This window comes from Eucyclogobius newberryi, unplaced genomic scaffold (genome assembly GCF_026437365.1).
Source record: "Eucyclogobius newberryi isolate DKJ021-1_F unplaced genomic scaffold, fEucNew1.0.hap1 SCAF_19, whole genome shotgun sequence".
NCBI classification, from domain to species: Eukaryota; Metazoa; Chordata; class Actinopteri; order Gobiiformes; family Gobiidae; genus Eucyclogobius; species Eucyclogobius newberryi.
Window position 1 is genome coordinate 8,459,235 of NW_027315823.1, and position 17,389 is coordinate 8,476,623.

The 17,389-nt window shown below is 41.8% G+C and overlaps 3 protein-coding genes across 5 annotated transcripts in view; 2 read left to right on the forward strand and 1 right to left on the reverse strand.

The window, feature by feature from the left end:
* The window catches only part of atxn7 (ataxin 7), a 24,300-nt gene extending 17,815 nt beyond the window's left edge, over positions 1 to 6,485 (forward strand). For both annotated transcript variants that reach the window (XM_072451624.1, XM_072451625.1), the window contains 7 exons: positions 348 to 679; positions 813 to 895; positions 972 to 1,264; positions 1,733 to 1,922; positions 2,022 to 2,143; positions 2,235 to 3,330; positions 3,849 to 6,485. In XM_072451624.1, the coding sequence (XP_072307725.1) occupies positions 348 to 679; positions 813 to 895; positions 972 to 1,264; positions 1,733 to 1,922; positions 2,022 to 2,143; positions 2,235 to 3,330; positions 3,849 to 3,866 (2,134 nt within the window). In that variant the 3' untranslated portion in view covers positions 3,867 to 6,485. The remainder of the gene's footprint in view (positions 1 to 347; positions 680 to 812; positions 896 to 971; positions 1,265 to 1,732; positions 1,923 to 2,021; positions 2,144 to 2,234; positions 3,331 to 3,848) is intronic.
* A 37-nt stretch (positions 6,486 to 6,522) lies between these two features.
* On the reverse strand, positions 6,523 to 10,287 carry psmd6 (proteasome 26S subunit, non-ATPase 6). 2 transcript variants are annotated; one of them, XM_072451626.1, is made up of 8 exons: positions 10,025 to 10,287; positions 9,266 to 9,471; positions 8,303 to 8,448; positions 7,994 to 8,213; positions 7,798 to 7,906; positions 7,508 to 7,676; positions 6,783 to 6,860; positions 6,523 to 6,708 (listed from the first exon to the last, which is right to left on the reverse strand). In XM_072451626.1, exons 1-8 carry the CDS (start codon positions 10,167 to 10,169, stop codon positions 6,612 to 6,614), a joined length of 1,170 nt encoding a protein of 389 aa, XP_072307727.1. In that variant the 5' UTR covers positions 10,170 to 10,287; the 3' UTR covers positions 6,523 to 6,611. The 2 variants fall into 2 exon arrangements, with proteins under 2 accessions (XP_072307727.1, XP_072307728.1); XM_072451627.1 differs by having other exon boundaries at positions 6,523 to 6,701; positions 6,776 to 6,860.
* Positions 10,288 to 11,805: 1,518 nt separating this feature from the next.
* Positions 11,806 to 17,389, forward strand: slc2a9l1 (solute carrier family 2 member 9, like 1). The gene is made up of 10 exons (XM_072452808.1): positions 11,806 to 11,966; positions 12,026 to 12,150; positions 12,235 to 12,364; positions 13,124 to 13,272; positions 14,385 to 14,572; positions 15,516 to 15,626; positions 16,138 to 16,239; positions 16,314 to 16,389; positions 16,463 to 16,590; positions 17,181 to 17,389. Exons 1-10 carry the CDS (start codon positions 11,878 to 11,880, stop codon positions 17,370 to 17,372), a joined length of 1,290 nt encoding a protein of 429 aa, XP_072308909.1. The 5' UTR covers positions 11,806 to 11,877; the 3' UTR covers positions 17,373 to 17,389.

Below are 17,389 nucleotides of genomic sequence, written 5' to 3' on the forward strand. Positions count from 1 at the left end.
GCAAGCAGCGGATTTTCTTTCACTTTTTAAAAATTGTTTTATTGTACATTTACACAAATATTGTCAAATACGAAGGTTCTTTTACAATAATTAGTAATAATAGTAATTTTAGCTTTGAAAAAGTACACCACTCCTTCTGTATTTGAATGTTTTGAATGCCCTGACACAACATTTCAAAGGGATTACCAGTACTTTTGTGGTGAATCATGTCGGGTGTGTTTTTGTCCTCGCAGCTCCATTCACACATGCACATCCGTGTCTTACCATGGCTTTGTCACCGGGTCATTGTTTCTAACTCTCGGCTTCCTCCTCGCTGCCTTCTTCATATCTCTAACCTTGTGTTCCAGCCTCACCCCGGCTGTCAAGGTGGAGAAGATGCATCTGAATGTGGACTCCACGGCAAAGCTGGTGCCGACTTTCTCTGCTCCCTCCACCACCTCATCTGCCTCAACATCTTCCTCTAGCACCACTGTGAGCTCCAACACTACTCCCATCACCACCACCACCACCACCTCCTCAGCCCTTAAACCAGGCCTTAACTGTCCCTCCATACCAAAGCCTCCATTACCAGCCCCGGGTCAGATACCCAACGGCAAAGGTCACCTCGCGGTCCTGTCCGACAAGAAGCAGGACGGCGGCAGTGCCAGTAGCAGACGCCACTTTAACAAGAAAGTGTCAGGTCAGCAACTAGTGGTTCATGTTCTGTCTAAAATTGTTCTGAAGGTGTTCTTATGCATGCATTTACAAGCTTGAAAGTAATATAGCTTTGTGTGGCATGAGAAATTCACTCGTGCTCTTTTTGTATTTTCTAGAACGTGAGTTTAATCCGGATATCCACTGTGGTGTTATGGATTTGTCTGCTCGCAAACCATGCACAAGATCACTAACATGCAAGGTACGTACTCGGACATGTTTCTAGACCGGTACATTTAAGCACGCTAAGTTTGGTCATAACACGCATGCCGTTTTAGACACATTCTTTAAGCCAGCGGAGGGCGGTGCCAGGTCGGAGGAAGCGCTTTGACACTTTACTGGCAGAGCACAAGAGCAGAGCGAGAGAGAGGGAACGGGAGCGAGAGAAGGAGAAGGAGCTCCACCAGCCTCACTCTCAGCAGAGCGCTCCTCTCAGGGAAACCCATCCCGCCTCACACCCCCCCTCTGCACATGACCCCCATCAGGCGGCTCATGGGAACGGCCCTGTTCTCGAAGCCGTCAAGCCTTCTTCTGTCGGCAAGCAACGGTTCTGCAGCCCCAGTCTTCCACGGTGAGCAGATGACGTTTTAATATTCAAACCATGGGAACGTTCATTCAACTAAATGTGATATTACCTTGTAAAGCAATATTTCTGAGCTCCAGCTGCTTTGTTTGAGTTTGAACACGAGTGGGTCGGAGTGATTGATCAATCACAGGGCAGCATTGTGATTTGAACAGAAGACAAAGTGTGAACAAATATTGCAAAGCTGATGGACGTAAATTGGCCTGTTTTAAAATAAATATTCACTTCTTTATGTTAAGAGGGAAGCCCTGAAGTGCATGATTGGATTGCTCACTCAGTTGTTGTGACATTTGTCCAATCAGATGAACACATTTGTCACAACATCATGCCTTTTCTCTGAGACCCAGCCCAGACTGATCATGTGTAAAACTCTACTCGGAGTGCTACACATCTCAATCGGGCTAGAGCCAGGTTATATTTACAAACTAGTTATGAATAAAACAATGTGCTTTTTAGACTAAACAGCAGCCATGGAGGGGGGGCACCAGGAGACCCCACAGCTCTCCATGATGTATCGCATCAGCCACAAACGACTCCAGAGGTTTTGTCTCGACCCTCCAGTGATGAGGGCGAAAATGAGGAGCGGGAGGAGAGTGTGGACAAGTTAGACTGCCACTATTCAGGCTATCACCCTCGACCAGCAGCTGTACGTGGGCTTCATTTTCTTCTTATTTACTTGTACTTGTGTGGGTTGCAGCAAAGATGAACTTTAATTTGTGTATTGTGTTTGTGTATTTTCTTTTAGTTTTGTACTTTTGGAAGCCGACTGTATGGAAAAGGTTGTTATTCCTTTGACCGGCGGTGGGACACGGTGCGTTGTGCTCTAACCACGATGATGGACAAGCATGTTAATTCTCAGATGTGGAAGTAAGTTGGCACCGTTATTGTAAAAAATATTTATTTGAAATAATCATGTTTCTCGCAGCGAGGAGTATTTCACAACCTTTTTGTGTTTCAGGAAAATTCCCTTTGCCTTGGAGAACTCCTCCTCTGTTGCACCTACCCATCGGGCAAGCACAAACTACCATAGTAGCACTCCCTCGTCAGGCTTCCTGGGTCCCCCTGCCCCTTTGCCCCAGTCCCCTTATAGCCAGTCCTATGAGGGCAAGTCGGTGCTCTCCTATGGGACCACCTTAAATGCCCGCAGCTCCCCTCAGAGTGGGGCTGAACACCCGGCCTATGGCACCACGCAGGCCCGACAAGTGTCTTCGTCGCCGCAGATGCCTTCAGCCCATTCATCTTCATCTTCTGCTCCACACCTCGCCTCAGGCCGCTCTCTCAAGTCCCGCTCATCCAGCAGCAACACTACCAGGTCAGCCTCGTTCAGGCCCAAAGACATCCCTTCTGGCTCTACCCCGGTCACACCTAACCCCACGGGCGGGGGCAGCAGTGGAGCTAACAGTAATAGTAGTAGCACTAACTTGAGCTCGGGGAAGAAAAGAAAGAACAGCTCTCTTTTGACTTCATCCCACGGCTCCTCTGAATCTTCCTCCAATGCCAACTACTCCTCCTCTTTCAAAAAGAACTGTGCAAATGTGGCCAGCTCAGGGAGCACTTTCCACCACAGCTCACTCGGACCCTCAGCATCCTCATCTCACAGCGGTGTTCACAGTGTGGGACTTAACTGTGGCCCCACAGTACGGACAAACTCCCTCAGCCTCAAGGCAGATGCTTCTGGGGGTTCAACCGGAGGTTCATCAGGGCCACCAGCCCGTGGCCCCCCGTCAGGCAGCCCAGCAGAGTCCATCAAGCGCATGAGTGTAGTGATGAACAGCAGTGACTCCACTCTGTCCCTGGGGCCCTTTGTCCATCACCAGTCCTCCTCATCAGAGCACCACACCAGCTTCAGTCACCACTCTGACGCTCGCCTGGAGGGAAAGAAGCGCAAGAGCTCCCCCGCGTCCAGCAGTGTTAACAGCGGAGGTCTCGGGGGAGGCGGGGCAACAGGGCCAGGCCGGCCCAAGATGTCAAAGTCGCCTGCTATTAACAACATCCATGGGAAACATGGACGGAGCATTCCAGGCACTCCAGGGCTACCTAACAATTCACATCAGGTGAGCAGATGATCCCTGACTTGTACTTGTGGAGCACAGATAAACCCTTCTGTTTAGATTTTCCTCTAGGGCTGGGCTATTCATTTTGTTCCATATGTATATTTGTTGTTTTTTAATTGATGTCCACAGCCAATCTCCTTGGGCTTGGAGAAGAATTCAGACTTTGTTTATAAAATCACTACTTTTTAAGAAGAAATAAACTGATCCATATGACGAAAGATATTGTGCTTAATTAGTTTGGCACGGCTTTAACTCTCAGGTAGTGTTGAATGGTTGAACCCACTTTCCTCCTTCCACATGTTCTTATCTGCATCTGTTGTCTCTGACCTCATCTCACTTAAGTTCACTTTGCTTCAGTTTGCTCCTTTATCTTTCACAGTGGCTCTGTCCACATCCTACTTTTACCAGCAGAGGATGACCATCATCTAAATATGCAAAGACTGAATAAAGTGTATTTAGGAGAACTTCAGCCATATACACAACACACGACTGAACACCTTTTCTCTCTGTGTCCACAGCCAAAGGCTCGTCCTTGACAACAGTGTTTGCCCCTGTGTAATGTTGGACGGGGAATCACCCAGGGCAGTGGTGTCTGCTCTGGTCTGAATGAGGCCTTCAAACGTCAAACCCACATTACTCTCAGCTTCCCACAGTCCTCAGGGTGGAGATGATCTGGGCTGCTCAGTGAAGTCAGTGTGGTCCTTACAAATTCTCCCAAAGCCATGTGTGGGTCAGGGTGCTTGGGCTGGCGGCAGCACTGTATGTGTGCTTGGATCTCTAGACTGTCCCAATGACCCTGAAGCAAGTGTTTCCCTAGAACACAGAGAGGTCTTCCTGTCAGCGAGAGGAGGAACAACACACAGCCATGGATCAAGTACAAATCCAAAATTTACAAATGTAACGATAAAGATGAGAAAGACAGTGAGCCAATCTTTCGTGTGGACAATGAATGCGTGCGTTTGTGTAAGTCTATGGCTGGTTCTTTGGCTATTGCTTTCATGAACTAAACTCTTGTCAATTACGGTAACAAATGGCACTATTTATTCCAAACCAACATGTTTAGGTTGCGTGTGATTGTGTTACACTTCATACAACAGGGTAGTCTAGGGCCAGATGACATTCATTTTGAAAACATGAATGTCATCAAAGATTTTAACTCAGCTGTGCAGGACACAATAACCAAAGAACCACCCGGACACTATTTTTCTCATGATTTGAGTTTTATTCTGTTGAACTACTGGATTTCTTTACAATCACATCAGTTGATCTCAGAAGCCTTTTAAAGGGAGCTAAATGACCAAGTGTCGCATGCGACAGACTTAATAACACAATCACCCTCCATTGTTTGGGCTGTTGCATATATGTGACAGAAAGGGGTGAACCCCGTCGGTTTGTCATTGCCCAAACAATTATGCAAGTGTTTTATGATTCTTTATAAGCTTTTACACTGAACTACACGTCTTTGTAGATGTGCTTGTGCTTTCAAATGTGAAAGGACACCTAATGTGCCCCTTCAATGATTACTTTTATCAAACGATAGCTTGGCCTTAGAGACACCTGATCATTTTCTATATCCTTCTACATAACTGCTCATAATGAGCAGTAGACCTACACCCGTCTGGGAACAGTCAGTATACCCTTTTCCTCCACAGGTACTGGTCCAAAATACAAGCCAAACGTTGCCAACTTGCCAATTTGTTTACCTAAATGCTTGGCAGTCTGACCCAGTTAGTGTTGCATAAATGCAGTTTGAGCTTCTGTGGAGGTTGTGTTTGTGAGTTTTTCTTTAGCGTCACAGGGAATCAGGTACAATGTCTTAACCGAAGGAAGATTCTGCATGTGGCCGGTTTCTGTAGGTATGATTGTGTCCTGTGTAAAACCACTACCCGAGCTCTGGACGCCTCGTCACTTAACACCCTCAGAATTAAGTCTTAAATCAGGCAATACTTTGAGAAGTCTCGAGTGAGAGAAATGGTGCAAGATTCATGAAGATTGCTTCACGTGACATTTTGTTTTGGCAATGTTTATTGAACCTTCACTGAGCAGAAAGTAAAGGATACATTTTTTAAAGAAAACATTCAGTGTTTTCCTTAAAGCTTATGTGTCAAAGGTTTTGAAATATCCATATTTGAGAATATGTATTTTGGTAAGAAATTGTACATAGTGAAATATGTATTTTTGCACAGACCTTTTTTGTACATGCAGATTTTTGGTACAATTTTAAGACGAGTCATTATTTATTTTCAAAATGAGATAAAGTCATAAGTTGATCTTCTAAAGTGGTTCACTGCCAAGTCTATGATGCAATAGGCTGACGTTTAGAAAGTGAAGCATCTCATGAATGATGTACTGAAATCCTTTAAGGAGCAGTGTTGCCGCTGTAGCAAAGTGTCTGACAAACTCTTCTCACTCGTCGTCATGGAAGCAAACGTGAGCCTGTGATGTTGATGTCCCGCAGGCTTCAAGCTGCGCCCGAACCCTCATACATTCAGCAGACGGAATACCTTAAACGCATTTCACGATTGAAACACTGGTGTTCTTTTAGAGGCAGAGGTTAGGAACGGGGAACATTTCCAACAGTCGACCGCTCATATTGTTGCCAAACTTGCAATTGAAATAACAGCTTTTAAATGAAACACTCGATTTAAGAAAGTGCCTGAATTAGTTTCACCTTTTGACTGTTTGAGCGCCGTGTCGTTTGGGTTGCCACCTTACTTGAATGGTTCAGTATTTAGGAGTCATTTTTCTGCCTCTCCCCGCGTGTGGTCAAACTGGGCGTTTGTCAGCTGCTCAGACTTTCCACGAGCCTTTGCATGGCGTTTGAATTAGTTTGTCATTTCACCTTAACCCCCACACGACATCTTTACATTGTCTCCTCCGGATGGACACACTGTTTAGATGCTTTTATTAGCGTATTTGTGGAATGTGAAAAATAACTTTGATTTTACGAAAGGAAAAAGAAATTGACCCTTCCTGATGTAATAGGTGTGTGTAAATTTCTTTTATCAATTTTCAGCTGGAATTATGTATTGGCTGCTATGTAATACATGAACAAACATAGAATAGAATTAATATTTAAAGAAAAAGATTGTATAGTATTTGTTTTGTAACAAGTTTCTGTAAATAAAATAATTTATACTGCTATTTATATGAAATCACGTCTCTGCCTCTTCATTACACCAAACGAGTCTGTTCTGTTCCAAGTTTTATTATGTACACAATATTGTCAGACAAAATACAAGTTATCCAAATAATGCAAGGTAAAGAAATTGTTTTGGGATCTACATGTTTATAACTCTGGACAACTTTTGGACTCTGTTGAGGAGCAAGTCGCCCTTCTTTATGGTCTCCTGGTACTGCCAGTTCTTACTGTCGGGTCTGAAGCCAAAAGAACAGGTCAGACAAATACTGAAGGGAACAACAAATACTGAAGGGGGGAAAAAAGAACTTGCCTATTAGTCTCCACGATCTCGTTAACCTTATCGATTTTACAGTGAAGACGTCCAGCAGCAATGAAGCGAGAAAGTTCCCTGAAAAGATGGAAGATGTTCATACATTAGTCACCACAAAATGAACAATTATAAAAAATAACGCATTCAAGTTAAATTTTAAATGTGAGAAAACGTCCGAATCATCCCCAGTTCTATACCTCAAAGAAATTATAGTTGACGATGTAATCTTTGTGCGATAGCTGTGCTCAATATATCGATATTGAGATGTGTAGTGATACGCTAGAACAAAGTCAATAGAAATTTGGGGGATCTACACTTCTGAATCTGAGGAGCTGAACATGTGACTTAATCATAAGACAGTTGGATTCTGATATTGTAGACAGTGTGAACATGAAATTTTAATGCATTTTGTTACTAAATCAAAACATGAGTTTAGTAAACTTAACACCAGTTTTAAGGAATATCCATGAATCAGGACACGTATGGTATCGGGATTTGTATCGTATCGTGAACCCTGTATCGCGAGGTACTAGGCAATACCCAGCCCTATTGTGTGGTCACATTTGTGCCCTCCATAATTAAGTGAAGCGGGTCCCTATATTTAGATTCCAAAGAGCCAGTTGTGTAAAACCCCCCGTTGTCCCTTCTAAAAATCAGCCGTTCAGAGCCATTTCACAGTGAACATGTGACGCCGCAGTACACGACGAGCCGCTCTGCGCACTTACTGGTCAATAAACTCTGTGCTGACCCCGAAGGCCTCGGCCATGTAGCTCAGAGTGAGGGAGCGGTACGACTCCAGCAGCTGACCGTACGCCTGGATCCTCATCTCCCTCACGTAGTAGCGGTAGTGCGGCGCAAACAGCCAGTCTTTCTTCATCTCCTGTTCCACCGTGGCTACAGTGCAGAAAACGACAACGCGGTTTACTGTACACACTCTTACGCTGCAGTACATCTATTCAAAACTACTACAGTCCATAAAAATACTAGAGGCCGTCGTGACAAAATGCTTCCCTACCCAGTGACTGAAAGAAGACGGAGTAGCGGCACTCGTACAAGGAGAACAGATATTGGCGAACGGCAGGGAGACTGTGCAGCACCTCTAAGATTTCTGCTCCCTTAATCACCTGTGGGGGAAAAAAAAAATTCCGTATGAACATCGACGTCTCTAAAACGGCGACACGTTTCTGTTTCGGGTGCGGCTCTTACGATACCTTTTCCCTCAGGTCGGGCCGCTTGAGCGCGATCATGCAAACGTAGACCGTGTACGTGACGAAGGTCTTGTAGTCCATGAGCTCGTACGACGTGAACGTGGACACGGTGTCGAGGAAAAGCTCCGCCGCTTGTTTGAAGTCCCTGATGGCGACGCAGTAAAGGCCCTGGTAGACCTTCAGGCGATTCCTCCGGTCCCAGTCTCCGCCCTCCTCGATGAGGCTACAGGCAGAGGGGGGAAACGAGGTGAGTGGGACACAATCTCATTCAATACGAGCAGTGTCGTGTGTGTGTGTGTTTGAGGCACTGACCTTTTGGCTTTCTCGGAGTTGCGTGTGATGAGGTCACTGTCCATGTAGAAGAGGCCGATCCTCAGCAGATAAAACACAATGTCCAATCTGTGTCCGAGAGCCACGGTCTTGTCGTAGGTCTTCCTAAAAGCAGTTAAGGCACCTTCCTGTAAACACGGAGCCACACACACTGGGATTAGTTTAGTTTCAAACACCATATCGTAATGTATTCTTTAAAACAAAATGGTACAAAAAACTGAATGAACCAGTATCACAGTAGAGGAAATGAAGATTAAACAAGGCTGTATTGTACAACATCTTGTATTATTACTGCGTGTCACAACATTAGAGGTGTTTTTGTACTTTCACTGTAGAAGATTTTTCAGTTCCAGCCCTCATTTGAGTCACGTGCACAGATAGTAGGAACTAGGGACTGGAGCCACACTTTGGGGTCTTTGTTTTTTGTATCCTGTTCAGGTACTTTCCTGTGAGATTAAGAACCTTTTCGTAACACATGTAGCACATGTACAACACTGGCTTTGTTGGGAGATATGTTTCATTAGTTTTTAGACTAACACTTTTCCTCTTCAAGAGAAATTACTAACACATATTTAAAATAATCCAATAATTGTGTTTTATTGTTAATTTTAATTTTCTTTGAGGTTTTTATTCATCACGATTTTATGTGCAGATTAACAGTGTTCAATGGAAATTGGAAGAGGGAAAAATACGACCCATTTTTGATGTAGAACATGAGCAAGGGGCGCTCATGGTTTCTGAATAGAATTATAGGGAGTTAGTTCTATGTACTTTTATTTATGACATTTGTTTAGAAATGTCTTTAAACAACAATCACATGTGTCACTTTGAGGGGACAAAGACAGTTCTGACATCTCTGGTTTCCCCAATGAAATTAAAGCAGCATTTCCGCTGAAAATGAGGCACATCATCATCATCATTATCATCATTATTATCTGAGAGTACCTTGTCCCCGATGCGGATGAGGTATTCTGCTTTGGCCATCATGGCATCTCGTATCTCGCTCTCTCCCAGGTTCTTCTCAGCGTCCTCCAGGACATCATCCAGGCGCTTCAGCTCCTCTTCGTTTGCCTTCTTCATTCTGCACTGAAGGTCTGTGTCCAGCTGCCACTTCAGGTCTTTACAAAGACCCTCGTAATATGGAGCCATGTCTGAAGCAGAGAAAGCCCTGGAGTGAGACCATGACTACAAGCTGACGTGTTTACAGCATGTATATCATTTATGTTCTTTCATATGCACTGTCCTCAACAAATAAACTAATGAATAAATAACAAGAGACAGACTGAATGTTTAAATTCAATTACTTAAAAGCATGCATGATGCGTCATACATTTCAAAAGCTTTAACCTGACTGTTTCTGTCATGTGAACTTGATAAGTCAGACTATTTGATTTCCTAAAGCTGGACACACACAGGAGGAACAGTGAAAACTGATGATTTGACTATTGTTTTGGTTAAATCGTGTTGATTAATCTCACAATAATCGTAACACAAAAACATCCCTGATATTTTACCCTGTCCAGCTAGCTGTGACAGACGGCATGTCGTTTTGTTATTCTTGCAACATTTATCTGTTCTTTAGGGCACAGACTGAACTAATAACTGACCAAACAAAGACGCTGCTTAGCCTGGAACAACATTGACTATAATTCGCCCTGTATTACCACATGAACACGTTAGGACAGAAGAAAGCTGCTAACTCACTGTTAGCTTTGATCGCATCCATTAGCTCAGTCTTGACTTTCGCGTCCTGTCGGTGTCCGTCCATCGTGAGCAGAAACTTCAGCTGCGCTATCCGCAGATCCGGGTTCTTGGGCAGACCCTCTTCTTCCAGATTCTCGAGTGGCATTTTGCCCCAAAATGTACACAAAACGAACAAATGTTAAGATGTAGAGAAGAGCAAACACTTGCGCTGCTCTGCTAATCTACGATGACTACGGGAAACACCCGGAAACACGACTGTTCACTTCCGCCGTGGAACCGCTGAGCAACAAAGCAGCGAGAGTGTGGACTGCCCCCTGCTGGTAGAAGTGGTCACGACAGGTAGATCTGTTAATCAGCGACATCTCCAGAAAAGTGTAGCCGCAAGAAAACAACTCAACATGCAGTGCTTTGTTATATTTCAAAGAAATGTGTAATGTAATAATTACTTAGTTGGATATTTTATCACAAGTATAACTTTATTGTAATGATAAAATAAACTGACCCACGCCAGAGAGAAGTGGGTCAAGTTATCACCCAATTCAATTAATGATGTTCACCTATTTCCTGCGACAAGTTGGCCACTGTCCAGGATGTACCCCGCCTAAGGCCCGAAGTCACTGGGATAGGCTCCAGTCACCCGCGACCCCGAAAGGGAACAAGCGGTAGAAAATGGATGGATGGATGTTCACCAATTTTTGAGGGAATTTTTAGCAGACACTGAATAAAACATTTTGAGCACTGGATTTGGTCCAAATGTATCTTTTGTTTGCCACATTTGTCACATTTATACAGCAATTTTCTAACAACAAGGCACTCAAAGTGCTTTACATCAAGGATCCAGTCAAATATGAACAAATGTGATCTCTCATAACCCACACAACTACTTTTTCTACATTTAGTGATGATTTTTTTGTTTGTTTTTTTAAACTGGAGTTATAACTTTCCCAGTGAGACAATGTACCCACTCCACCTACTGCAGTCTCCTTATTTTTGTAATTTATATAACTTTATTTGTTTGAAACAATACAATTCACAATTCCAAAATATACCCATGAACATGACAAAGCTGTTTAGATCAGGGGCTGGTTACACCACAGTCTGTTGAAAAGTATACAGAGTTAATCATAACCAAATGAGACGACAGAGTCCATGTTCACATAAATCCCTGCCTCATAGTGAGTGTTAAGAATATAAGAATACACAAGGACACATAATGGACACATTTTTGCAGCAACTGGTAAGCATAGCAATTCTTATCATTCTTATTTGCATTTTTTAGTCTTATTCTTATTATTGACAGTATGTGCAGTATGTTTTTTTTTTACATGCATACGTTTTAGTCAGTTCAAGTCAGGGCTAAACAAGTGCACAGTATCTCAAATAGGTTGTCATGAAATATTTCCAAGTATAACAAAGGTCAAAAACTAATTATAAGCTTTCAAATTCTTCTAATAATAAAGGACAACAAAACATGGACTTAATTTGGACAGGTCAAGAACTAAACCTGTTCTTCAACAAGCCACAACCAAGATTTGACACATTAAAGAAGCATTTTGTGTAGTTTACAATGTCAATGTATACACATAACCATTTGTTTTAGACACGGGGCAATGCGATCTACCTCATCATTGTTTTGGGAATAGGAGGAAACTTTCAGCTGGGTTATCACGTAACAGGACTGAGCTCACCTTCACCAGTAAGTTCTCCTGCTCTACATGATGTGATTCATAGTTTATAAGCCAGAACCAGCACAGAATCTTCAGCTCCCGTGCTCTTTTCAGTTCATCCAGTGCTTTATCAACAGCAGCTGGTTCTCCCGCTATGGAGAGGTGCCCCCGGTTCACACCTCCACCATGATCTGGTCCGTCATAGTCTCCATATTTTCCTTGGGGGGGCTTCTGGGGGTTCTCAGTGCTAGATTAATGTCGTCCAAGCTCGGAAGGTAAGAGCCAAAACAAAATATGCTTTGAATTTATCCTCTGACAATTCTTTCCCTGACAGAAAAAAGACCCTGTATTGCAGCAGCTTTATTAGCATTGCAGGGGCCATTGTGATTTTGACGAGTAAAATGCTTGAGTCTTTTGAAATGGTGATAGCAGGTCGGGTTCTGTTTGGCTTTTCTGCAGGCAAGTTAAAAAAAAAAAAAAAAAACACTAGATACATCATTACAGATCTGTTATGACCTTTTGGTATTGTTCTGTGATCTGCAGGCCTGGGCACCTGCATTAATCTAATGTATTTGGGGGATATGTCCCTTCGAAAGAGCCGGGGCATGGTGACTTTCACAGCCACCACATTTACTTGCTTCGGTAAACTGTCCGCACAGTTCTTTGGGCTAAGGTGCGTATGCTCTCCCTCATTATACGTGTTATTTTACTGCCATATAATACTGTTTTGTGGGCTGAATTATAAAATCTCTCTGAGGAAGTTACTATTGTTAACAAAAGCAAAGACTGAATGCCTGAAATGTGTTTTTAAACTTGGACATTGCGAGCAACTTTGGTCTGTCGTTTTGCCCATCTGAAATCGAATGGCTTGTTTACTGTATTTCCTACCCGACTTTCTCCTGGACGGTAGTAGCACAGTGATGGTACTGGGTGGTGTTTAGGCAGTTTCTCAGGTGTAATATTCTCTTGACTGACTCTCAAACTTTTCACACCAAGCAATACCTAAAAAAATATTTTCCACCAGATTTAAACCAGGTCTATCACGTGGCTATTTCATGTCTAAGGGACAAGCACATTAAAAAAAAAAGAGAGAAATGAGATGTATTTATTAATCTGTATTCAACCAGGTGAGAACCTCGAGACCTCTTTTGCTGGGCTGACTTGGGCAAAGAAAAGACCCAACAGCACACAAATCATAAAAAGATTTAGACTACCAGTAATAAGAAACATTGCGGAATGAATAAAAACAGAATTTAAAGGCACAGCCAGTTCTTTTTTATTTTTTTTAATTGCTCAAATACCCCTAATTGAGACCAGTTCTCCAAACCTGAAGTGTGCCTTTCTCTGTTTGTGTGCTTGTTGTGTCTCAATCTCTGGATGGGAAGATCACGGTGTCGCGCCTAAGCATAAACTGTCCCTTCATGTTCTTCAGTGAGATCTTGGGTCGTGAGGAGCTGTGGAACGTGCTCCTGTGTGTGTCCGCCTGTCTCTCTGTGGTCAGCATAGTTCTGCTGCCGTTCTTCCCAGAGGCGCCACGATACCTGTTCATAGAGAAGGGCGATGACCAAGCTTGCAAGAGAGGTGAGCTCTATTGAGAACTCAAATATGGAAGACAGGCCTTCCTTTATTCTCTAAATACCTGCGCTGATCAATGACTGGCTACGGGTGCTGTGTTTTATGTTTATTTTGAACTGGTTTTAGTCATAGGATTAAAGAGATAAAGATGAAATTAATTCCCTTCTTGATACACCCAACCTACTCGAAGAACAAAATAAAACAGCCAAAATAACCGAATTAGACTAAAAGTCACCAGGGGATCATAGATTTATATCAGCTTCAACTGGACACTTATTTCTCTGTTGGAAAGAAGCCATCATATCATTACCTGTATGTCTATCTCAATCTTGAAACTGGATTATCCTACATACACCTTTATTATGTTATGTGTAAAATAATGGAGCAAATACTTCCAAGCCTGATAAATACAAAGCCAGGACAATATTAGAATCCCTTTACACATACTGGGCCATTTACAAAACATCAGAACAAAGCTTTTGATTCTGTTAGATTGTCATATCTATTTCAAACACTAAAGCATTTTCAAATAGGTGATTTCAAAATGAATAACAATGAGTCTCAGTATAATAATCCAACATTGAGGAGAAATTATGATTTGACATCTGAAAAAACCACTGAGAAAGAGGAGTGAGACAGGGTTGTGCCTGGTCTCCTTTCATTTGCGGTTTATGCGATTAATTTTAGCCAAAGCCAGAAATATCCATACCCATTGTGATGTATTTTTGTGACAGCACTGGTCCAATACCCAGGTACAAACTATATCATATATATATATATATATATATATATATATATATATATATATATATATATATATATATATATATATATATATATATATATATGTATATATATATATATATATGTATATATATATATATATATATATATAAATAATAATAATAATATATATATATATATATATATGTATATATTTTTTTATTTTTTTATTAAATGTGTTCTTATTGGCAGCCTCCTTTTACATTTATGAATGCCTATTAACAAATAGCAATCAGAATCAGCAAAAAAAAATAGCAGTTTTTCTTATTGACCCCAAAGGTAATACTAAGTCACTCATAGTGTTCATGCTGATGCATGTGAATGTGCCATGGCAGCGCTGCAGAGTCTGTGGGGCCCAGGAGACTACAAGGAGGAGATGGAGGAGATGTTGGTGGAGCAGGCAGCCATTGAAACAGCTCCTCCCAAGAACCCTCTGCAGCTGCTGAGGTCCAAGAGATCGGGCTGGGCCCTCTTCACTATATGTCTCATATGTCTCTGCAACCAGATGTCCGGCTTTTCAACGGTAAACTCCATCATATCTCAAATCACCCAGTATCGTCCCGTGGAAGGGTTGTTGTGTAGCCTAATGAATACATGTGTATCATTAAAAAAAAGGTTGACTATGGGTTAATAATGCTGATTTTGCAATGCTGGTTGAACATACATAGAGAATAGGATATTGGTTTGTGTATTCATTCATATGTAAGTCATTCATTCACATTGACTGTACAGCTCAGTCCCACACCTGAGCATCGCACGTGTAGAGTCCATTTGACCACCACCCACTCCTACATGCAAGAGCACAACCAAAGTGTAATGCTGGAACTTACACACTTTGGGTTACTGGGTAAATGTATGCGATTTGAGCTAATGCTAATGCTAAAATATTTGTGTAATAAAAAGAAAAACATATAATAATAATGTTGAAACTGCAACTGATGATTATTCTAGTTGTGGATTTGTCAGAAGATTACTTGGATTATTTTCACAACAAATATAATATATAGTGACTGGAAGATTTTAAATAGAGTATTTTTTTGTTTATTATTTTTTGATATTTTGATATATAAAAAATATTTTGGCATGTGTTTTATTCTCTATATTCCAGTTAGCAATTATTATTATTAACCATACAATTATTTTGATAATCACCAAGCCATAATTATTCAGATCAATAATTGCTGCCCTAGTTTATGTCATTGCTGTGAAATATAGTGTTTTTTTGTTTTAAAGTAGTCTGTTTGTCCCTACCTTTTTCTTTTGGTATAAAGCCCAGTTTTACCCAGCTTTCTCCTCTTCTTTAAAATCTCATGCTTTCCTTATAATTAGATCAGTTTAACTTCCATGAATGATGAAACTGGGCGTTGGTATACGGTAGTTATCCATGCGCTTGTACCTGTTGTATTTTGCCTAAAACAAAACTCAATTCCCAAAACTATCGAGACTGTTTCATTTTGTTCCTTTAGGTCAGCACATTCTCCTATGATATCTTCTATAAGGCGGGCATGCCAGAAGACAGCATCCGATATGTCACCCTCGCTCTTGGTGTAATAGAAAGTATCACATCAATCTGTTGTGTAAGTTACTAACATAATTATGATTATTCTACATTATGTGATGTATCTACTATTTGATATCTATGATATCCAAGTACTCTGTGTTCTTTTTAATTGTTTATTATACTGTTTTATTTGAGTAGTTAAGTATCTTTTCATTGTAGCGTTGCACAATAAGTTATATTACATCATAAGCAGTCCTTCATTAAATGCCTGCTCACCAACATATACACAAATAAATAAGACATCCAATTATCTCATACACATCAATAATGCATAAATGGATCCATGATCTATATCCTGTGTTAATACGCCAGTATGTCTGGACTTAAATACACCCATACACATTTACAGCTGGTAAATACACACATCAGAATGCATGTGCACGTGCATGTACATCACCACATAATACACGCAAATGCCCACACACTTTTCATTTTTGACTTATAGATGGAAGCTTTGCATTGTGCACACGCGACAGAAGTGACCTTAGTATCTGATAAAAAAAATTATATACCATTATTTTGACCAGGGCTTTCTGATGGAGAACATTGGGAGGAGGCCACTGGTCTGGGTTGGTTATGGTGTCATGGCAGTAAGCTGGGCATTGGTCAGTGTCACTGTCTATTTCCAGGTATGCTTCATATACGGTACATTTATGCATACATCACAAAGCCATTCCTCATGGACATTCATCGCTGTATCCAGGATTCTGCTCACTGGGTGCCATACTTCACTGCTCTATTTATTGTCACTGTTATAGTTTTCTTCTGGGGAGGTCCAGGTTTGTGTAAAGTTATATTTTAAGTCACATTGTTACTTCCTCTTTGAGTTTGGGTACATGTTTTGGTCTTTAGGTGGGGGTGTGAACACTTTGAACACAGAGATCTTCATCCAGTCCGAGCGGATGGCAGCGGTGGTGCTAGTGGGCATCCAACGCTGGGTAACGCACGCCGTCATTGGCCTCGCCTTTCCTTTCCTCATTGTGAGTACTGCTGTCTGCGATGTAACCGTTCCAACAAGCCTTTGACTGATCGTGCACAAAATTATTTTCCTGACCAGCCAGTCCCTCCCACATTATGTTCAAATGCGGAAAGTAGTTTGTCAAAACGTGTTGGGAATGGCTGGTCTGGCAACAAAATGGATGTAATTGTACTTTGATCATCATAATCATAGACTACACAGACTCATTAAACACAAACCTTTTTATAACACAGACAGCAACATTATGATGATGATGATCAAAATTAAATTAAAATTGAAAAAAGTAACAAGTTAATCTGATTTTCATCCATATTACATTTTATTCATAAATATTATCCATCAAGAAGCCTCCTGTCACCTCATTTGAACCTTTATTTGGTTGATAATTAATCTAAAAACTTTCAACACACAATAGAAATAATCTTTTGACTAGTCGACTACTGTTTCAGAGAATAGAGAGACATTGAAAGTCTGCAAAACCATAGTGCTTTCGAACATAAGTGTCAGCGTGGAAGTGCTTGTTAGAATAGTACACATGTCTAACTCACTGCTGTATTCATACGTTCATGAGGTTGTGGTGGCGCATTGCAGGCGACTCTGGGCTCCTACTGCTATGTGCTGTTTGCGTGCTGGTGCCTGGTGGGAGGCCTCTACTCCTTCTTCATCCTGCCCGAAACCAAAGGGAAGAGCGTGCTGGAGATCTCTGAGGAGTTTCGAGCTATCTCCATGTGCAGGAGGTCCACCACCGCAGACAAAGACACCCATGTTGAGACTGTGTTTTAGCCGGGCGTGTCCTGTGG

Excerpts from the sequence above, each read along its gene's own strand:
- slc2a9l1 (XM_072452808.1), top strand. The coding sequence starts at position 11,878 with ATGATCTGGTCCGTCATAGTCTCCATATTTTCCTTGGGGGGGCTTCTG. Across the intron at positions 12,151-12,234 it reads TCTGTTTGGCTTTTCTGCAG|GCCTGGGCACCTGCATTAAT; the intron begins GCAAGTTAAAAA and ends TGTGATCTGCAG. Across the intron at positions 16,240-16,313 it reads GTGTCACTGTCTATTTCCAG|GATTCTGCTCACTGGGTGCC; the intron begins GTATGCTTCATA and ends CGCTGTATCCAG.
- psmd6 (XM_072451626.1), bottom strand. The coding sequence starts at position 10,169 with ATGCCACTCGAGAATCTGGAAGAAGAGGGTCTGCCCAAGAACCCGGAT. Across the intron at positions 9,472-10,024 it reads GGATGCGATCAAAGCTAACA|ACATGGCTCCATATTACGAG; the intron begins GTGAGTTAGCAG and ends TCTCTGCTTCAG. Across the intron at positions 7,907-7,993 it reads GGCCCGACCTGAGGGAAAAG|GTGATTAAGGGAGCAGAAAT; the intron begins GTATCGTAAGAG and ends TTTCCCCCACAG.